Source organism: Neofelis nebulosa, chromosome 4 (assembly GCF_028018385.1).
Source record: "Neofelis nebulosa isolate mNeoNeb1 chromosome 4, mNeoNeb1.pri, whole genome shotgun sequence".
In the NCBI taxonomy this organism is placed as follows: domain Eukaryota; kingdom Metazoa; phylum Chordata; class Mammalia; order Carnivora; family Felidae; genus Neofelis; species Neofelis nebulosa.
Window position 1 is genome coordinate 151,966,307 of NC_080785.1, and position 23,310 is coordinate 151,989,616.

General features: G+C 41.0%; 1 protein-coding gene across 3 annotated transcripts in view; it reads right to left on the reverse strand.

Annotated features, from left to right (window-relative positions):
- ARIH2 (ariadne RBR E3 ubiquitin protein ligase 2) overlaps positions 1-23,310 on the reverse strand; it is a 49,561-nt gene that overhangs the window by 9,878 nt on the left and 16,373 nt on the right. For 2 of the 3 annotated variants that reach the window (XM_058726994.1, XM_058726995.1), the window contains exons 4-8: positions 9,517-9,584; positions 4,915-4,978; positions 3,232-3,382; positions 2,012-2,133; positions 448-557 (exon numbers count right to left, since the gene is read on the reverse strand). In XM_058726994.1, the coding sequence (XP_058582977.1) occupies positions 448-557; positions 2,012-2,133; positions 3,232-3,382; positions 4,915-4,978; positions 9,517-9,584 (515 nt within the window). Of the gene's footprint in view, positions 1-447; positions 558-2,011; positions 2,134-3,231; positions 3,383-4,914; positions 4,979-9,516; positions 9,585-20,464; positions 20,511-23,310 lie in introns of all 3 variants that reach the window. The other variant, XM_058726996.1, reaches the window with a different exon arrangement.

Below are 23,310 nucleotides of genomic sequence, written 5' to 3' on the forward strand. Positions count from 1 at the left end.
TCCAAGTAGATGTAAACTACTTTTATGAATTACAGTGTTTTAAAATTAACCTACGCAGGCCAACATGGAGAAAGATTCAGATGCTGAAGATTGTTGCTTTCAAATACAGGGATTTGGGATATGGGATTATCTGTGCAGGCAAATACACCCCCACATAGACACAATCTCTGTGCCATGAGTCTTAGCAGCATAAACCACAGCATAGTCTCCAAGAATCTGTGCCACTTTTTTTGTCTCTGAGCACTGTCAAACATCCCATGGGACGTGAGATGCTGGGTACATACTTGGAGCACTGCCCAAGTGGAGCCCACTTGGAGCAGAGCTGCTGTTTAGGCTCTAAGACCCTGTCTTTCCCAGTCCCACCCTCACCCACAGCAACAGCAGTGGTGCTTTGGAGGAGGACAAGGCAGGAGCCCAGGGTTGCTCAGCACTCACACTCACTCTTACCAGAAGACCTCGTTGCACCGATTGCACTGTACTCGGCGAGCTCTAGGCTCCTGTACCCGAATAACCATGGGGCAGTCTGCACCAGGGCACAGCTGGAGCTGGTAATGACTCTGTGAACACACCAAGGGGAAACAATGAGGACATCCCCTAGTCACTGCTTCCAAATCAGACCTCCCTGAGAGCTCAAACACCTTCTGTTCTTCCAGCTGATGACTTCCATCAAAGGGCTATAGGAATTCAGAAAGGATGCCACAAGGAACAGCATTAGGTAGATACTGAAGACCTCTAACGTTCAGCTAAAACTAGATAGCAAATCACTGGAATGACTTAAGGCTAGATCACAAAATGGAATACAGAATTGTGTCTGTGAGATGAAAGTGCACAGGTACCAGGTCTGGAAAGGAACGCAGCCCAATCAGCTGTGCATCTGAAGGTATTATATTAAGTGAAGTAAGACGAAGAAAGACAAATACCATATGATTTCACTTATAGGCAGAATCTAAAAAACAAAATGAACAAACACAAAACAAAAAGGGGAAGGGAATTATGGGATGGGTAAAATGGGTGAAGGGGGTCAATTATATGGTGATGGATGGTTAACTAGACTTACTGTGGTGATCACTTTATAACATATACAAATACTGAATTATTACATCACACACCAATTTTCCCTAAAAACAAAAACTCTGAAAGGCTCGATGACCCTCACGCATGTACCAAAGGCAGCAAACAACACAAAGAACAAGGCACTGCTTATCCCATAGCACGTGCATGAGAAGACCGAGATGAGTCAATCCAGTAAGCTCAGGCACAAAAGACAAAGATGAAAACTGTGCTGCATGAAAGCAGCAAGTCTCAACTGGAAGCCCAATGGAGGGGATGGACTCCAAACGCTGGAATTCTGGACAGGTTTTTAAACTGCACAAGAAGCAATACCCCTTCTTTGTGCTAAATCACACAGGGAACCAAATGCAAGAGCAACTCCTGAGATCTCCATGACTCATGTTCATCCCCTGACATACAACAGCTTGTTAAGCAGCTGGGTAGAAGGTGAGCACGCCTGACCATTCTATCAGAGAAAATCAAGGTTCAGAGAGGTAAAATAATGGGTCTACACAGTGAGGAAGTAAGAGACGTGGGATTCACGTTATTGTCAGTCTGACTCCAGGGCGTATGTTCTTTCACTACCACTCTAGTGGTTTCTAAACTTTTAAAAAGCTGTGCAGCTCTTTCTTCAAATTACAGCATGTAGGAACGCCTGGATGGCTCAGTCAGTTAAGCGTTCAACTTCGGCTCAGGTCATGATCTCTCATGGTGTGTGATTTTGAGCCCAGCGTCAGGCTCTGTGCTGACAACTCAGAGATGGAGCCTGCTACGGGTTCTGTGTCTCCCTCTCTCTCTGCTCCGTCCCCCACTCATATTCTGTCTCTCTCTCAAAAATAAATAAACATTAAAAAAAAAAAAATACAGCACCTAATGGCAGCTTAGTCTACAAAGTAACTGTGATGAGAATGGATGGGAAGTAGGTCCAGGAAGACAGAGGCACAACAGGGGCTGGTCATACCTCCACATAGTCCCTAAAGAGGTAGCGCCTGTATTTGTCTCTCAATTCTTCATTGGGCAGCAATGGAAACACGAAGTCCTCTGGTGTTCGCAGTGGGCAGTCCTGAGCCATGCAAGAGACTCCTGTTGAACAAAGGCAACACGATGGACAACTGCGTCGCAGAAGACACAACAAGAATTTATTTCCCCACTGAGTTCAACCAACAAATTCCATATAGGATTCCTTATAGGAAACCCTTGAAGCCACAGAATGTATTAAAAAAAAAAAGAGAGAGAGAAAAATTAATATATTTACAATGATGCAACTAAGATTTCTCTCAAATTACATATAAATCACAAATAAATAGCACCATTAAAAAGGCAGTATCATCTAAAAAATCCTATACAGTACTTTGGGCACCTGGCTGGCTCAGTTGGTAGAGTATGCCACTCTTGACCTCGAGGATGTGAGTTAAAGCCCCGACTGGGCACAGAACTTAATTAAAAAAAAAAAAAAAAAAAAAATCCTAGGGGCACCTGGATGGCTCAGTTGGTTAAGTGTCTAACTTCAGATCATGACCTCATTGTTTGGGAGTTTGAACCCACTTTGGATCCTCTGTTTCCTCTCTCTGCCCAACTCCTCCCCTGCCCCTCCACTCATGTGCAAGTGCACACTCTCTCAAAAATAAACATTAAAAAAAAAACCTATATGGTTCTTGGCTAACAATTTCATTTTGTGATGTTTAATATTATGTGCAAGTGATTTCTACCCAACACAATGAGATTCTGCAGACACCATTAATGTGATGCTAAGTTAGATCCAATATCAAGTCATATTCTAACAAATACTCCTAGAACCAATCACCAAATCTGAATTATGTTACCTAAATAGCAGCAATCTCTGAGTGTTTCTGAGTTATGGTTGCCACTTGGGCTATCAAGATAGGGTAGGCAGCTTAAGGACAGTTCTCCCAAAAAGGAGCCTTGCACTCACACTAATGTTTACATATATGCCCAAACAATAGCCTTAATCATCTCATTTTGTTCAGGACTGAGAAAACCTTGCGACTGTTCAACCAATCAACCTGTTGGTTGGTTCCAAGCTTGAACCAATGGGAACCAATGGTTCTGACAATAAAAACCTCAATCAGGCTCAGAAGAAAACACACAGCTGACCTAAAGGGGCAGAGTTGAAGATAAATACTTCATGCTAGCCATTTACAAATTCTGTGGCAAACTCACCTACACCCACACCGTCCTTGACAAGTACTGAGCAGTGTTGCTCCCAGCAGCTACGGCAAAACTGGTGCTGACAGGCCAGAGAAAGTAGGTTTTCCTTCCGCACAAACTGCATACACACTGCACAGTGGTGAGGAGGGTGGGCTGTGGGAACCTGGGGAGAGGCGGAACAGAATGAGTAAAGAGGAGCCTCTAGAGTCTGGGAGGCCACAGGGGTGCCTCACACAGCTAGGTCTTTGGGAAGTGATTCTGACCCTGCAACAAGTGTTAGAGCTCAACTGAAATGTGTGGGCTCTACGGGTCCCAAGAGTTCTGAACAGAAAGCATAGATGAGGAAGACTTCCTAAAGGAGATGGTGCCTGAGTGTTCGCCCTGGACAATCTCTCGGATTCAGAGAGGCAGAGGAAGGCTGAATGGAAAACTTACAGTAGTTTGTAATGTCAGGCTGAAAAGCTCAGGATTTCCAAATTGCCAAGGTCCTTAGAGGTCATTCAGTTCAACTTCTGCTTTTAGAGGCTACTGGGTTCTTTTATAAACTGCCCCATTTGATGAACACAGCTGTCCCTCAACAAGTACTATAGAGGCTCTTAGAGGCTGAGCTGAGCGTGTAAAGCTTCTAATAGTCCCACTGCAGGTTTACTTGTCAAAGACAGTGCTTTCCCCATTATTAATGCCCAAAACACAAAATATTACAGCTTTTACTAAGTCACAACTCATCCTTAGCATACTGCAGAGATGTCGAGTACAATTAATTTAGAGGATGAGGAAGGCTCCTACTAGGAAAGAAACCTTCTAGGATGTGGGCAAATAACCGCAAAGCTTGAACTCCAGAATCCATGCCATGCTACACAAACTGACAGACAAAGACAATGTGGGGACCCCTGGCCCAAGCCACAAACTGATGGAAAAGTCCACTATTAGGTTCTTGGTTAGCTCACTGGGAATACAAAAAACAATTTGAAGAAAAAGACCGTATTCTCATGTTTATCTAGTATGCTCCTAGAAATGTTCTCCCAACAACTACTGAAGTGGCAATTTGAGCCCCAATTATTCCTCCTAAAGAGTGTTTCCAACATGGCCTTATTTATTTGAAAATATTTGCTAACTCCTAAATACACAGGAAATTGCCATGCACACTGTAAGATATAGTTCCTATCCTTAAAGCACAGTGTGGTAGGGGAGCTGAAAGGATGAGTGAGTCAGTACATCACACACGCAAAGACTTCAAGGCATAACTAGAGGATTTTGGAGAGGAGAGATCACGGGAGACAGGCTTTGTGAGAGAGAGCTCAATTTGGGTCTTTAAAAAATGAGTTCCACTCCCACAGACAAAGATGGGGACAGGGTCTGAACATTCCAAGCTGGGGATAGCATGAGAAGAGTCAAAGAGGCGTGCAGTAAGCTTGGGAACACCAAAGAACCCAGCAGGAATGGAACGCAGGCTGTGTGTAAGTGTAAAGAGCAAGGTGAGGCTGGAGAGGGCCCCAGGACTGGCAATGATTTATTCTCCATCCATGAGGAAACTCTTCCAACTATAATGGAAATGGAAGATTTAGGCCCATGTTGGAACAAAAATCTCAGGCATGCTGTACCAGAAACAAAGCAAGATGGTTCTCAATAACACCTTAAGCCACAGCAAGAGCCATGTGTGTCAGGAGAAGCCTTGCTCAAATGGGAGACACTCACATGTTTCGAGGGACTGGGCTGAACGCGAGCCTCAACAAGCAGCTGAGCAGAATTAGACTTGTATCTGCAAAATACAAGCAGAAATAAAGGGAATCAGAAATGAAGATAAGCATTTTAACCTGTGAACAAAATCAGAAGACACCAACAAGTGCTGCAGTTGCACTAAAGTGTCTTTGTCTCTAATTACTGTCTGACAGAACCAAGCTTCCTTTTCCTTTGTATAAATACTTTTTCCTCTTTCAACTTTTTAGTTCTCAATTTGTATGAGAATAATAACCCTGCTTCAAAGATACGAAACTATAAGAAAAATACTTATGAAATACCATATATGTTTTCAATCCCTTTCATGAAATCTAAGCAAACAGCTCTGTGTCTTCAGAACAGGGAATGATATCTTAAGACATAGAAAATGCAGAAGTGCCTGGCTGGCTCAGTCAGTAAAGTATGCAACTCTTGATCTTCTTGGTTGTGGGTTCGAGCCCTGCGCTGTGCGTAGAGATTATTTAAAAATAAAATCTTCAAAAAATAAAATAAAAAAAGGGCACATGGGTGTCTCAGTTGGTTTAGCAGCCAGCTCTTGATTCCAGCTTAGGTTTCATAACACGGTTTGTGGGATCGAGCCCCAACTCAGGCTCTGCACTGACAGAGTGGAGCCTGCCTGGGATTCTCCCTCTCCCTCTCTTGGCCTCTCCCCTGCTTGAGGGCACTCTTTCTTTCTCTTTCTAAAAAATAAATAAACATAAAAAAAAAAAGGGCACAGAAAAAAGTATACAGGGTTCCTGGCTGGCTCATCGGGGAGAAGCATGTGGCTCTTGATCTTGGGGCCATGAGTTCGAGCCCCACATTGGGTGTACAGATTACTTAAATAAACAAAAACTTAATTAAAATTAAAAAAAAAAGCATAAAGGAAAACTCTGAAATATTATGTTACATTTAAGAACGTCAGTTCAGGGTGCCTGGGTGGCTCAGTTGGTTAAGCATCTGACTTCGGCTCAGGTCATGATCTGGTGGTTCACAAGCTCGAGCCCCACATCGAGCTCTGAGCTGACAGTGCAAAGCCTGCTTGGGATTCTCAGCTCTCTGTCCCTGTCCCCACCCCTCTCTCTCAAAATAAATAAGTAAACTTAAAAAAAAAAAAAAAAAGGCTATCAGTTCATCAGAACACACCATAAAGTGAAAAACCCGGCTATATAAATAAATAGAAGGTAACTCAATACATACATAACAGGCAAAAGACTGATACTCAGAATAAATAAAAGCAAATTTTCTACAAATCCATTTGAAAAGACAAAATAACAATAAAAAACAAAGACAGAACAAGCATTTGATAGGAAAAAAAAGCACAAACGGCCATGAACAAGAAAAGATGCTCAACCTCCATAATAATCTGGGATACTGAAATTAAAAACAATTAGATGCCATTTATACCCACCCACCAGATTGTAAAACTTCAAGGGTGACAGTATCAGGAACATTCATACCACTGGTGGGCATATAACATGGTACAATCACTTTGGAAACATTTTGTCATTTAGCAAAGCTAAAGAAACACACACCCTATTGCCCAGTAACTCACTTCCTACACTCAACCCTAGAAAAATTATATGACACTAGCGGTCATACACACGAGTTTTCAGAGCTGCATTATTTATAACAACAAAAAACTAAAATTCACAGTCACAAATGTTGACAGGAATATGGATAGGATGTCTTAAGATGCAACCTTGTTAATTTAAAAACTTTAAGAATACAGACAGCATGATTCCATGTCTGTAAAGTTCTAAAAACATCCAAAACTAAAGGATATATAATTTAAGAACAAATAAGAGGGGCGCCTGGGTGGCTCAGTCGGTTGAGCATCCGACTTCGGCTCAGGTCATGATCTCACGGTTTGTGAGTTCGAGCCCCGCGTCGGGCTCTGTGCTGACAGCTCAGAGCCTGGAGCCTGCTTTGGATTCTGTGTCTCCCTCTCTCTCTGACCCTCCCCCATTCATGCTCTGTCTCAAAAATGAACACTAAAAAAAAAAAAAAAAAATTAAAAAGAATAAATAAGAAAATGATCAATACTGAATTCAAGATACTGGTTGCTTCAGAGAAGGAAGGGGGTGTGGCTAAGCAGGAACTGCCACCAGAAGCTTCAGAATAAAATGTCCACTTCTTATTTGAATGGACACTTAAATGTGTTTGCTTAATCATTCTTTAAAACCTATACATTATCACGTGTGCACATACATTTTTGAAAAATTAGTATTTCATAATCAAAATTGGGAATGAGGTATGAAATATATACATTTAAAAATAAAAACAGGGGCACCTGGGAGGCTCAGTCGGTTAAGCATTTGACTTTGGTCATGATCTCACCATTCCTGAGTTCGAGCCCCTGCATCAGGCTCTGTGCTGACAGCTCAGAGCCTGGAGTCTGCGTCAGATTCTGTGTCTCCCCTCTCTCTACCCCTCCCCTGTTCGTGCTCTCTCTCTCTCTCAAAAATAAACATAAAAAAATAAAAATACAAATAAATAAAATTTTTTTAAAAAAAGGGGCGCCTAGGTGGCTCAGTCAGTTAAGCATCAAACTTTGGCTTGGGTCGTGATCTCACGGCTCATGAGTTCGAGCCCTACACTGGGCTCTCTACTGTCAAGGCAGAGCCCACTTTAGATCCTCTGTCTCCCTCTCTGTCTGACCCTCCCCAACTTGTTTTCACTCTCTCTAAAATAAATGTTAAAAAAATAAAAATAAAAACAGGTGCCTGGGTGGCTTAGTCAAGTGTCCGACTCTTGATTTTGGCTCAGGTCATGATCTCATGGTTGTGGGATCAAGCTCCGTGTCAGGTTCTGTGCTATCAGCATAACATAAGAGAATCCCTGCTTGGAATTCTCTCTTTCCCTTTCTGCCCCTCCCTCACTCACACACACTCTCTCTCAAGATAAATAAATTTTAAAAAGTAAAAATAAAAACAATTATCCTGTGGCAATGAAAGTGCCACACAAAACCCAGGAAAATGCATTACCCAAAAATCAGGAATCTGAGCAGGGAACAATGTCTCATGTAAGTGTGACTTCCTTATTTCACTTAGAATGCCTCCCTTCCACTGCTTTTATTCCTACTTCTCACGCTAGTAACCTTAATATCTGCAGCCATCTTGTCCTTTCCCAAGTTAGGCTACAGAGTCTGGGCAGTGAGAGGTACCCCACTGCTGGAACCTACATGGTTCCAGAATTGTGAGTAGTAGAAACAGCACTGCAGACAATGGAAGTTCACACAGAAGTCTATCTAAATGTATTCGGCTCTTAAGGATAGAGAGTGAGAGTGAGAATGCAGTGGGTGGGATCAGGAGCACACTTGCTCCTTCCTGAGTGAGCTACACTGCTCCAGTGGGTACAGCCATCCCAGTTATGTTTAGCCTGGAAAAGGAAAGGTATGACCTTCCTTCCTCTGAAGATAAATGGATCACACCATTCAAAAAAAGACTCACTGTGGTGTGAAAGGGCAGGAGCGGCAACCAGTGATTCTCACCAGTGGCAGTTTTGTTCTCTAGGGGTTATTTGGCAGTATCTGCTGATCTTTTTGATTTCACAGACTGGGGGTGCTAATTTCAGTGTGCCAGATTATTATGAAGGTTGAGTATCTTTTCATGTTAATGGTCATTTGAGCTTTCTTTTCTGTGAAATGCTTGTTTGGTATTTTGCCCATTTTTTTAAAGTTTATTATTTTTTTGGGGGGGGAGCGGGAGGGGTGGGGGGGGGGGGGAGACAGAGAATCCCAAGCAGGCTCTGCACTGATAGGAGCAGTGGGGCTGAATGTGGGGCTCAGGTTCAAGCTCAAGAACTGTGAGATCCTGACCTAAGCCAAAACCAAGAGTTGGACACTTAACCAACTGAGCCACCTAGGCGCCCCTTGCACATTTTTTATTGTTATTTTGTCTTTTCAAGTGGATTCTGCCAAACCTCCTACAACTCACAGAACAGTGTCCCCATGACAAAGAGTTATCTATCCCAAAATGGCAGGAGTGCTGAGGATAAGAAACCCTAAGCTAGAAAGAAGCACATGCCTATGAAGGTGGGACACAGGGACTCGTCCCAGAGGGTGCAGGAGGAGGAGAAACCCCTCCTCCTGAGAACTTCCAGGATACCTCAAGACTTGAAGATCAGAGCCAAGAGCTCTGGTTCTGATGGTAAGCTGGCCCACCTTTCCTGAAGGTAATATTCAAAAGTATGTTGCATTCCTCACTTGATATATCCAAAAGAAACAAATGGAGATGTTGGCAAGTGTTATCTAGAAGGGCACTGATTACAAATTTAAAAAGGCATAAAAAAACTGAACTAACTTCACTGTCTACAACAGGAGTTAGGAAAAAGCATGGAACATCTATGTGATAAAATACTAAGCCAGCAATAAAACTGAGGTAGAAAAAAATATAATGCAAACATGGAAAAATATTCACCATATACAGAGAGGAAAAAAGGATATACAATATGATCCAGTGTTTTAAATATATAATATGCACATTGCAAGGATATACTCCAAAACATAATCACCACTGGGTGGGTGGGCAGAGAAAGAAGCTATGGGCAATGCCATGTCTCTTCCTCCAAACACCTTACCTGTCCAGTATCTCTGCAACTTGCCAGTGGAAATTAACTAATATAAGTTTAGCAACTGAATGAGATACCTAAAAAGAAGAAAGAAAAAAAAAATCAAATTACAACTGTAGTTTCTTTCACAGAGCTTCACATTTTGAGAAGTGCATACACATTCATGTCTACAGCAGGCCCAGGCTTGACTTCCAAATTCTTCCTCTTGGTTCTCTGCTTCATCTTTTAAGTTCAGACTCTTATGACCTTAGTGATTTCCCAGATCTCTTTAACTTTTCTTTGTTTTCATTAATGACCCTTCCAAGAAATCAATCTGAATTGAATCTTAAGCAAAACCTCCCTGTCTACAGTTAACAATCCAGTGTTCAATTTAAGCAAAAAAGCTGTGTTCTCTAAAGTGGTCTATGTTCCCTCAAGCTGCTGTAGGAAGCCACACATGGGAAGTGCACCTCTAGTTAGGCCCATTACTTGCAGAAAATCTCTAGGCTTGGACTTCTTGTATAATTCCAGCAAAACAACACACACCTGTATAAAATCTCCAAATTCCTGCCAACCAATGAGCCCTGATTGCAGGAAGATTTAAAAGCCTTGGGGCACCTGGGTGGCTCAGTCAGTTAAGTGTCTGGCTCTTGATTTCAGCTCAGGTCATGATCTCACTGTTCATGAGATTGAGCCCCACATCAAGCTCTGTGCTTACAAGTGCGGATTCTGCTTGGGATTCTCTTTCTCTACCTCTCTCTGCTCCTCCTGCATGTGCACACGCGCTCTCTCTCTCTCTCTCTCTCTCTCTCTCTCACTCTCTCAAAATAATAAACTGGGGGAAAAAAAGTCTATGGGCAGTCTTTGTGGCCCCTACCTTTTAAAGCACACTTGTTATTTCCCAAAAATAAACAAACATTGAAAAAATAATAATTTTAAAAAAAAAGGGTGCCTAGGTGGCTCAGTTGGTTAAGCGTCTGCCTTCGACTTAGGTCATGATCTCGCAGTTCCTGACTTTGAGCCCCACATCGGGCTCTGTGCTGACAGCTCAGAGCCTGGAGCCTTGTTTGGATTCTGTATCTCTCTCTCTGCCCCTCCCCTGCTCAGACTCTGTCTGTCTCTCCCTCAAAATAAACAAAAAAATTAAAAAAAAAAAAATGTTTTTCAAGCACACTGGTTATGGCTGTCACAGAGTCTCAGAAGGTGCTTTGAGCTAGCAATTCTACTTCTGTAAATTTTTCTGAAGAGATCATAGAGGATAGGTGTACCACAGTGTTTTACAAGAGTAAAAAATTAAAAATAACCTAAATGTCTAATAAAAAGGAACTAGGTAAATAATATATGACATATCCATGCAATGAACTATGCAGTCATTGAAAAGGATGTTACAGAAATAAGTTTGACATAGGAAGAAGTTCATATTTTAATATTAGGCTAAATAAGCCAGTAGTAAGATAGCATGTACATGTTATAGCCACAATATCCTGTTAATAGGGGAAGCAGACTAGTTACAAAAAGGAACAGCCTGAGGTTGTCAAGAGTAGGGTAGGGCCACAGAAGATGGGGTTGTGTTTGGAGGTCTAGATGAGGCTTCCCAGAGAGAGCACTGCAGAGCAGGAGGGTGCCACTAAATCAAGGAGAAACGAGAAGCACACTTGAGGCCAGGGAGCTAAGAGAACACACAGAACCTTAGTACTCTGTTTACTGGACTGAGTCTTTAAACTGGAGCTACCAAGGAACCGTAAGGTAGTACATGCTTGGTCCACAAATAAGAACTGCAGAGAGGGGAGACACAGTGACCAACTTGCAACCCCTGCTCCTAGAGCTCAAGTTACTCCTGAAAGGAGACAGATGCAACTTACTAAGCAAGGGCATGTCCCAGTGTATAATCAGCATCAAAGGTTGTGCACTGAGTGAATGCCTTTCTGTCTTGCAGCCCAGGAACATCTGGAGAAAACCCAGGTCTCAAGACAGCACACTTCACTAAGGATGGGGGTCCCCACTTCTCTTCCATGCATGGGAAGAGGCATCAGACTCAGGCATGTTGCTGTAGTATTTTCTTGTTGAGGACCATGGAGACTTTAGGTCTAGGATTCCTGAATTATAACTGACATTTCTCCTCACTGTAGCCATAACAAAACTATTTATCCACAGCAAATCACTATCACAAAATGAAAAGAGACAAAACATACAGTTTAAACTTAAATAATGGTCTTGAATGTAGCTCCTGGCTACAAACTTTCTTAAAAACCTGACAGTGATACTGTTTTTGGATGACCTCCTCACAGCCTTTTCTATCATCTCTTACCTAATGGAGCCCAGTCAGACCTACACCATCGTCTGTCCTGACTTCTAAATGTCTTGCCATGCTGTGGTATGAAACCATCTGGGAAACCCAGAGAAGTCCTGGCCATGTCTAACAGCCACCTCCCCTTTCTCACCATTGATGGCTTAGGTGAAGGCTTTAAGCTGAGACAGGGGTCAGACTGCCTCTCATCCACAGAATCCTGAACTTTACTGGACACGGGGACCACTCAATGACACCAATTATTAAATGATATCATGTCTGTAATCTGTGGATTTTCAAGATGGAATTCTTCAACCTTCCTTAAGAAACAGAATGTTAACACTCTACCTCGTCTGATCCCTTGATTTGAACAGCACTAACAGCAACAACAAAACCTCAGAATTAGCACACCAGGTGCAGCCCACCTATGGAAAATCTGGCCCTCTGTTGAAACAGAAATTTTATTAATGACTGCAAATCCACTAATGACCAGCTCAGAATATCCCAGCAGATTTGAGTTTTGGTGAGAACAGATTATGTGAAGAGAAGATACATCTAGCACTTTATGGAACTGACAGTGGAGTGATAGGAATCTATTCTTTCAGTGCCAACAGCCAAGAATACATCAATATATACAAGATAGTAGGCACACACACGTCAGCTGTATGCACCCCCCACTAGCCTTCTGCAGGAAGTGCTACTGTGATCCCTAAGTCACAGATGGGGGTGTGAAAATGGCCCATATTGTGTCCACAGTGTATCACTGAAAATCAGGGATTCTTTCCCTCAATAATCCAATATAAGCCTGAAGACACCCAGAGACAATTTAAGCAAAATGCAGTGTGACTGCACCTTGCCCTATAATGGACACCAGGGAATCTATAGGGAAGTCAGGTTCCAAAAGGCTCTCTGGCAAAAACAGCACAGGGGTAGAGGAAGAGGACCTAGAAGAATTTATGCTAAAAAAAGGAGTCTCAGCAGTGAGGCTACCTCATCCCTGATTTGGGGTCACAAGAGAGAACTGACTGCACACACACCCCAGCAGTATCTCAGAGGAAGCAACCACAGGTGATTTGGGGGCAGAAAAGGATGTGTGTTGGGGGCAGGGGCACTATTTAAGCCATTTTCCACAAAAGGGCCAGGACAAACCTTGGGGAGGATATTAAAACATTAAAGAGTACAAACAGCTAAACTCTCGCAGGAAAGAACTCCCTGAGTTTTCATGCCATTACTGTCTAATGATCAAAGAGTTATTCAGAATCTATCAGAGTCAATACTTCACAACTGGGGAGTCTTCCATTCTTCTCTATATTTTCAATTGTGGAGAACAGAATCTTCCAGCAGAATCAAGATGAACCCTTGCTACACTGTTTTGATCAAGAAATTAGCAACCTATTAGTACTATTGTCTGGACCCCTCCACTCCATAACCTTTAGGATTACCTTCCTGAAACCCTGACTGAAAAGTATTAAGACAGCTCTTACAGAGCTGTTACATCTTGCCAAGATCAGTTCCCACACTGCTTAAAACCCATCACTGCTTTCCAGTACTGACAAGACAAACCTGAAGCCCTTAGTGGAAGTCATCAGAACCATTGTGCCCTGGAGTCCAGCAACAGACCAAGTGATTCTAGCATCCCCATGCACTTTGCTAACTGTTCTCTGCCAAGAATGCCCTTTTCTGTAGCAAATATTTGGAAATTAAAGAACATACTTCTGAGCAGAACTGGTGTGTCAAATAAGAAATCACAAGAGAGGGGCACCTGGGTGGCTCAGTAGGTTGAGCATCGACTTCTGCTCAGGTCATGATCTCGTGATTGACGAGTTTGAGCCCTGCGTCGGGTCTGTGCTGACAGCTCAGAGGCTGGAGCTAGCTTCGGATTCTGTGTCTCCCTCTCTCTCTGCCCCTCCCCTGCACATGCTCTGTCTCTCTCTGTTTCAAAAATAAATACATACTAAAAAAAAAAAATTTTTTTTTTATTTTTTTTTATTTATTTTATTTTTTTTTTTTATTTTTATTTTTTATTTTATTTATTTTTGGGACAGAGAGAGACAGAGCATGAACGGGGGAGGGGCAGAGAGAGAGGGAGACACAGAATCTGAAACAGGCTCCAGGCTCCGAGCTCCGAGCTATCAGCCCAGAGCCTGACGCGGGGCTCGAACTCACGGACCGCGAGATCGTGACCTGGCTGAAGTCGGACGCTTAACCGACTGCGCCACCCAGGCGCCCCAAAATTTTTTTTTTAAAGAAAGAAAAAAAAATAAATCACAAGAGAAATTAGAAAATGTTTTGAGGGGCGCCTGGGTGGCTCAGTCAGTTAAGTGTCCAACTTCAGCTCAGGTCATGATCTTACAGTTTGTGGGTTGAAGCCCTGTGTCATGCTAGGCACTGACAGCTCCCATCTTGGAGCCTGCTTCAGATTCTCTGTCTCCCTCTATCTCTGCCCCTCTCCCGCTTGTGTGTGCTCCTTTCTCTCTCAAAAATAAACAAACACTAAAAAAAAAAAAAAGAAAGGAAGAAAGAAAGGAAGAAAATGAAAATGTCTTGAACTGAATAATGAAAATACCACAGAATTTGGTGAGATGCAGCTAACATGATGCCAGGGAGAAATTTACAACTGTAAATGTTTATACTAGGAAATAAAATCCTTAAGTCCCCCTTGAGAAACTAGAAAAAGATGATAAAACTTAAAGCAAGTGAAAAGAAAAAAATAATAAAGAAAAAAAAACAAGAAATAAATGAAATCCAAACCAAATAATATTGAAAATTAACAGGAGTGCCTGGGTGGCTCAGTCAGTTACGCGCCCGACTCTTGATTTCAGCTCAGGTCATGATCTCACAGTTTTTGAGTTCAATCAAACCCTGTGCCAAGCTCTGTGTTGCCAGCGTGGAAGCTGCTTGGGATTTCCTCTTTCTCTCTCCCTCTCTCTGCCCCTCCCTTGCTCTCACTCTCTCAAAATAAATATTAAAAAACTTAAAAAAAAAAAAAAAAGAAAATTAACAAACCCCATTAGTTGATTCTTCAAAAAAATCAACAAGGGGTGCCTGGGTGGCTCAATGAGTTAAACACCTAATTCTTGATTTCAGCTCAGGTCATGATCTCACAGTTCATGAGTCCAAGCCTCACTGTGACAGGGCAGAGCCTACTTGGGATTCCTCCCCCCACCCCACCCCCCACCCCTCACTTGCATACTCTTTCTCTCAAAATAAATAAACTTAAAAAAATAGATCAATAAAATTGATAAAAACTTTAGCTAGATTAAGAAAAAGAGAATACAAATGACCAACAATGGGTGAAAAAGGGATAATAAATTTAAATCTTAGGTGAAATTGACAAGATTCTTGAAAAATACTTAGCAAAACTGACACAAAATAGAGAAGATAAACAGAATAGCTCTTATATCTACTACAGACATTGACTTTATGATCAAAAATTTTCTCACAAAATTCCCATGCCCATAAGTTTTTACTGTTGAATTCTATCAACACCAATCTTACTTTTAGAAACTCAAGGAAGTTATACTTCTTCCAATTCATTTTATGAAGCTAACATAATAACCCTGATATAAAAATCTGACAAAAATATCACAGAAAGAAAATTACAGACCAGTATCCCTTATGAACATAAACACAAAAATCAATCCAATATTTTAGCAAATTAAATCCAGCAATATAGAAAAAGGACAATATATGATAATGAAGTGAGGTTTATCCCAGGAATGGAAAGCTGATTTAACATGTGAAAACTATTGTAATTCATTGAATTAACAAAATAAAGGTGGAAAAAATGATCATTTCAGACACAGAAAACCCATTTGACAAAATTCATTCAAGATATAAATTTGCAGCAAATCAGGACAAAAAGTGAATTACCTGAGAGGTGAGGGAGAAAAAGTGAACTGCCTGAATCTGATATAGGGCACCTATGAAAAAACATTATACTGAATGCTAAGATCAAGAAAATGGCACAGATGACCATCCTGACCATTTAACATTATACTGGAGGCCCTAGCCAGGGCAATAGGGCAAAGAGAAAAGAAAAAAAAGACATTAAATAAAGATTGGAAAAAGAAGCAAATCTGTCTCTATTCTTAGATAAAATTGATTGTTTACTCCAAATATCCTAATATGCAAAAACTACTACTAGAATAAATGAATTATGAGATAACAAAACACAAAGTCAATACACAAAAATCAAACGTATTTCTATACAGCAGCAAACAAATGAAAACTAAAATTTTAAACAGGTGAAATGTATTTTAGTAATATATTTTATTTAGACCAATATATCTGAAATATTATTTCAACAGGTAATCCACAAAAAATTATTCAAGAACTATTTTATTTTACATCTTTTTTCTTTAAGTTTATTTGAGAGAGAGCTAGCATGTGAGCATGCACGTGGCGGGGGGGGGGGGGGGGGGGCAGAGAAAGACAGAGACAGAATCCCAATCAGGCTCCATGTTGTCAGCACGGAGTCTAATATGGGGCTTGATCTCATGAACCATTAGATTAAGACCTGAGCTGAAATCAAGAGTTGGCCACCCAACCAACTGAGCCACCCAGGCGCCCCTTACATCCTTTTTTTCATATGAATCTTCAAAGTACACTTTTATTTTATTTTTAAATGTTTTATTTATTCATTTTTTAGAAAGCATGAGCCGGGGAGGGGCAGAGAGAGAGAGGGGGACAGAGGATCTGAAGTGGGCTCTGCACTGAGAGCGATGAACTCGATATGGGGTTCGAATTTACAAACCGCGAAATTATGACCTGAGCCGATGTCAGACGCTCAACCGAGCCACACAGGTGCCCAAAAAGTACACTTATATTTTAGAATCACAGCATATACCAATTCAAAATGGCCACATTTCAAATCTCAATGGCTACATGTGTTCATAGCCACCATACTGAACAACATAGCTACAGACTGAAGACAATCAAAATTAATCAAAATCAAAGCAGGGTTTTTTCGGGGGTGGGGGGCAAGAGGCACACATTAACAGTTGATCCTAAAATCCATGGAAATGGAAATGACCCAGAATATCCAAAGCAATCTTGAAAGAGAAGAGCAAAGTTGGAGGACTTATGCCATCTGACTCTAACACTTACTATAAAGCTATAGTAATCAAGGCAGGAGGGTACATACAGGCTTAAAAACAGACATAAAGATCAATGCAACAGAATAAAATTCAGAAGTAAACTCAGACATTTATGGTTAATTTTAAACAAAGGTGCTAAGGAATTCAAGAGAGGAAACATTCAACAGATGGTTCTGGAATAACTGAACATCATTATGCAAAAACAAAACAGAACTTGGACACTTCATATCACACAAAAATTAACTCAAAATAGTTCACAGATTTAAATGTAAAACTACAAACTTCTACAAGAAAATCTTTGCAACCTTGGCTTAGGCAAAGATTTCTTACATAAGACAATGAAAGCACATTGATAAACTGAACTTCATCAGAATTAAACTTTTACTCTTCAAAGACATTAAGAAAATGGAAGAGATAAGCCACAGAGGGAAAATAATTACAAATCATGTATCTGATAAAGGATTTAATTCAGAATCTATAAAGAACACATGCAACTCAAGAAGACAACCTAATTTTTAAAAATGGATGAAAGATTTGAACACTTCACCCCAAAAATGTATGAACAGTAAATAAGCAAAAGAAAAGATCTTCAATATCATTAGTCATAAGGGAAATGCAAATTAAAACCACAAGATACCACTTCACACTCACTAGAATGAATATAATCCAAATGACTGTCAATACCAAGAGCTAGCAAGAATGTGGAGAAACTGGAACCCCTACAGAATGCTGGCAGCATAGTAGTCACCTCAGAAAACAGTTTGGCAGTTTCTTAAAACGTTAAACACACATATTACAACCTAACAATCCCACTCCCAGATATCTATCCAAGAAAAATGAAAGCATATGTCCATTTAAAGCCCTAGACATGAATGGTCATGGCAGCCTATTTCAGAATAGCTTCAAACTGGAAACAACCCAATGTCCACAACTGATGAATGAATGGATAAAAAAAATGTAATATATCCATACAACAGAAAATTCAGCAATAAAAAGGAAAGCACTACTGACATGTAATATGACATGGGTGAACCTCAAAAACATTATGCTCAGTGAAAGCAGCTGGACACAAAAGACTACATATTGTATAATTCCTTTGATATGAAATTTCTAAAAAAAAAAAGGTAAAACCATACATACAGAAAGATGATCACTAGTTGCCTGGGGCTGTGAGCAGGGACTGACTACTAACCAACACATGGGAACTTTCCAGATGATGAAAATATTCTATAACTCAGATTGTGGTGATGGTTACATAGTTGTATAAATTTACTAAAATTCTTCTAATGGTACACTTTACAATGGGTGAATTTAATGGAATGTAAATAATCCTTCAATAAAGCCGTATAAAAATAAAATTGGTCAATGGCTAGATATATAACAAAACAAACGTAGCAAAAGGTTAGCAACTGTATAATCTTGATCACAGGTATATGGATGTCCACTATACAATTCCTTAAGCTTCTTTGTATGTTTTAATTTTTCATAATAGAAGTCAGGACGGAAAAGTTTGCCAAATTTATTTAACATAATGGCAATAACTTGCATAAACAAATGTTACAATAAACAAAAGGCTGACCTTTAAGCTACTGCATTAGTCACTCTGACCTTTCGAAAAATCCTCCTTCAGAGTTTTAACATAGTTTTGACTAAAGGTTAACTGATCATACAATGTGAATTTCAGCATAAATAGATACAACTTCCATACAGGTCTATAATGCTAGTTAACTTTATAATGCTCTCTGGCTCTCTCTCGACCTCCCAGACCAAGCTTTCTTAGTGTTCCACTAGATGCTCTGCTCCTAGTCTTTTGGCTCCTTAAATGTTGCTGTTCCACAAAGCACAGCTCTCAAGCCTGTCTTTGGGTTATCACAGTCATGTCTAAAAGCCTTGGTCAGTGTGAACATAAGCCCCAAAGATAAGAACTCTTTTATTTTTCCTGGGAGCTGGGGAAGGGATGTGACTGATCAAGGTGGGGAAGGGAGGGCAAGTAGTGGTATAAAGTTCATCAAAGACTGAAGGGTTCCCTCGAGTCTCTGGTGGCCCAGAGAAGGCTTTTACAGAGTTAAAGATAAGGTTAAGAGCAGAAGCCAAGAGCAGCCTATCTTCCCTGCCCTTTTTCCCTCTTTCCCTGTATCCTCAAACCTGACCAGTTCCTAGGGTCAGGAGCCTCTAAGGAGCTTTCCTTCTAGATTGAAAAAAACTGTGGGACTGCCCTCTGTTGTCATTTACCCTAACCACTGCTCTGCATTGCCAATCCAATCTTGCTTGGTTTTGCATTCCATTTACAATCCTCAAACCCTCAAATGGTTTCCATATCTTTATTCCAGGAAGCCCTTAGCTACATGCATGCCAGAAAGGACTTTACTGCTGGTCATCAATATATCCCACAGGTTGCAGACAAAAACCTTCTGTCATCTTCTATAATCTATGTTTGGGACAGACGCTTAAAAGATATTTCCCTGATACAGGTCCTCAAAACATGTCCAGTAGTTACCACTTGTGCATAGATATCTAAAGGAGTAGACAGCTGCTGGGAGTCAAGTTCTCCTTTCTGTTTCTTATAAACAATATATTAAGTGTGCTACACAATTCTATCCCTACTTCATAAGGAGGACTTGGGCGGTAGGGAGTGGGAACCAGTGGGAAATCCAGAATTTGGGCAATGATGCTAAGATTTTCTCACAGAGATGTAATAAAGTGTACAAGAATGCTTTAGCCTTTGTTGCCATCAAGGAGGTCCTCACTGGTTAACAGTAGTACATAAGTCCACAACCTCTGCATTTCAGTAGATATTCTGGAGACACTTTCTTCCATGTTCTAAGGGCTTCAGAGACTAGAGAAATGAAATAGTGTAAACATCAAACTGTCAGTTAGAGTGGAGAACACCTTGATAAAACCTCTGAATCTCGTGGCCTCCAACCCACTCATTACAAGGAGACAGCAGCAGGATTTCAAGACCTTAGATAAGGCAACAGCAGCAGCAATTTGGTTATCGGCTTATACTTCAGCAATTCTGACTTGCTGCCCCACCCTGTATTTCAAATTTACTGCTGTGTATTTTCTCCGTTAGGTCCCTACGCAGAAAGCTGACTGTGGCAAAATGATTTTTTATATCACAGGTCCCTGAGCCTACCTCTTCTTAATCTCCTGACCACAAAGAACTTAAAATACCAGAGCTACTGAAGGAAATGGTAAGTACATACAACATTCTAGACCCTTTCTAACACAGCCAACATCCATCTTTGGGGAAAATGTTTTAAGACTTTCAGGAAATTTAACAGTTACTACTTGACATCCCAGAGCACTTGGATCGTATATGTTTATTATTCAAAAATAATGCATAAGATATGTTAATTTTATATAAGGATCAAGGCACGTAGTGAATAGCCTCTGCTCTTGACAACAGTTCTCCCGGAAACCCACGAACATGGTCAGTTGCTTCTTCCTCTTTTTAGTCTCCTACAGTTGATTCAAGCTGTCCAGCCCTCAGGGACAAGTTAATAACACAGCTCGCAAACAGATTTTTTTCCCCCAGAAAAAAGAAATCCAGCAGCCCACCAAAACTGTCACCATCCCTTCCCACACTTACCAGTGCCATAGGGAGGATGCAGCTGATGGCAGTGAGCATCAACGGCCTGAAAAAATACAGGTGGTAGTTTCAATTTTTATTTAGAATTCTTACTTGCCAACTGCCTGAAATTTTTTAAGGCTACACGAATGGGTCTCCATGCCTCAGCCTGTGTTAAGCCACTTCGTAGTCCAATCACATTTGTTAACAAACACTAGTGGTCATTCACTAAACAGCAGAGATGAAGGAAAGGAGTGAATTGTGGGTGAGCTTCTGGGCCAGGATAGAAAGGGACATGATAAAGGAAAGCTAGCCTAAGGAGATCAAGATGGATGAATTCAGGTCTTGGAGGGTGGGGGGTGAGGCGAGAAGGTACTAAAGGAGTAAGAGGAAGAAACAAGGTTAAAGCACAGAGACAAAGGAGTAGGTGAACATCGGCCTACTAGAATGGGACAAAATCAGCAGCAGTGGTGGTGGCAGTGGGGTCCCAGCTACCTTAGGCGAGGCTCACCCCTACAATCAAATTTAAGTGGGTGGGCCTTCATTCTCCCATACTTCACATCTACATGTTCTCAGCTTCTAGAAGGTCAGCTCTCTGGCACCTGATCATAACTTGGCTTCCTTTCACTTTTTCTTTACAGGTCTCCACAGAGGGAGGGCACACTTGTAACTGAGGAACCCACATTATTCATGCTTTAAAAATCTGATTAAATTTGAAGATTTCTCTCCAGTCTAATCTTAACTCAGTACTGTCTCTGATCGTTAAAATACCAAAAAACCCAACAACCTCCCCAAATAAAGTTATTTACACAAAACACAATACAGCAAAAATATGAAAGTCATCATCCTTGACCATAAGGACACTTTTTTATTATGAAAAATTCCAAGCATCTACAAAGTGAAGAATATGATGAGACCCATGCATCCATCACCCAGCTCCAACATCAACTCATGGCCAGGTCCACTCTATCTGTACCTCATCTATCCCCCACCAGCTACATTATCATGGAGTAAACCCAGCCAGACTATCTTTTAGGGTGTGCACTTTAATAGAAAACCTCTGGGAAGTACTTAGTACAAAAGGCTGGTTGAGCCCCTACTAGAATTCTGTGTTTTCCAGGGGGTTCCATATAAGCAGGATGATCACCATTTTTACAAACCAAGGTCGTATCCAGTAACCAAAGCCAAAAAAAAAAAAAAAGGGGGGGGGGGGCAAACGGGAGCTGACACCCAACGAATTGCACATAGTAGGATTAAAATCCAAATCTTTTACCATGTTTCTGCAGCCAAAGCCCATCTTATCCAAAAATGATTTCAAATAATGCTCTTCCTCTTGTAGCTACTGCTACTGTGAGGAGGCAAGTAAGAGGTAATACCAAATACTATCTGGGCAGTATCATTCAGATCCCCCCTCTTCTCTACAGGATACCTCAGAGGCTAGCATATCTTACTGACAAAGCCACAAAGTCCAAGAGCATATTTCAAAGACAGAGCTACAGATTGCTGGCCTTAGCTACGCTCAAAACATATAATGCTATTTTTATAACCCTTCTGTTTATATAAAACTCCATCAAGGAGTGCCTGGGTGGCTCAGTCTGTTAAGTGTCTGACTCTTTAATTCGGCTCAGGTCATGATCCCAGGGTCGTGGGACCTGCCATGTCAGGCTCCATGCAGTGTGCGAAGCCTGCTTAAGATTCTCTCTCTGCTCCTCCCCCATGCTTGCAGCCATACATGCTCTCTCTAGAAAGAAAAAAAGGAAAGAAGAAAGGAATAAAGAACAACTCTGCCAGAAAGGAAGCTCCTTGAGGGCAGAGATTTATAACAATTTCCTTCTCTGCCATACCCAAGCACCTGGAACAATAGCAGTGCCAGTACTAGGTCCTACATGCTAACGCTTCCTTCTGTCACCTCATACCCACATTCTCCTCCAGAAGCCAGAGAGGCACCAAGAGCTTTCAAGCCTTCATGGGCTTGAAAGAGGCAGGGAAAGGCCAAATATAGCTCCTCTGAGGAAGGTTAAAAACAAACAAACAAACAAAAATGTAAGAGGTCTTCTGAGAGTTGCAGAGGGTTCTGAAAGGCAGAGAGGCTCACAGGAGGTTTGAGGAGGCAAAAATCAAACATATGGGTTAGGGAGAGGGGCAACAGGAAGGAGTTCAGATTGGAGTCTGGAGAAGCTACTTTAAGTTTTTCAAAAGACCAAGATAATCAAAGTGGAACTTTTAGTGGATTTATCAGAAAATATGAAACAGAAGTAGAAGAGGATTTATTTATATCTCCTCTCTCACCACTTTAAAAAAAGAGGTGGCAGAAACTAAAGGCAAATAGATCTTAAAATTATTTTATGATAGAGGTCAAACTATTTTTTCCCCATCTTTCAGCATCTATCTAAAAGTTAAAACAACAGAAGACACTCAGAAAACACTTGTTTATTGGGAATCAACAAATTCTTAACCTACCCCAATCACCAATGAACAATGAACAAAGTAAATCAAATGGTTCATAAAGAGCACTTTGATGAAAAGGATCAATACCCACCACCCCATCCCTCCCCAGCCTCCCAGTCTTCCAATACAGGAGAAATCTCTACCATTTCTTCTGGTTGTCACCAACCTCACTAAGTGTGCCCACAATTCTCTAGCAGATTTAGTTTACTTATACCACTCCCTACCTTCCCCTTCCAAACCCCAACCTTTTTATATTTATATTACTATCAGTTCTATCAGTTACCTTTGTTAACTTTAAAATATTGTTTACAGGACCCGAATTGCATTTTCTTGTTTGTGCTTCCAATGTCACTGTCCTTGGGCCAAAGAAGGATATCCATACATTAGGCACAAATACATTATCTTTATTCAATCACCAC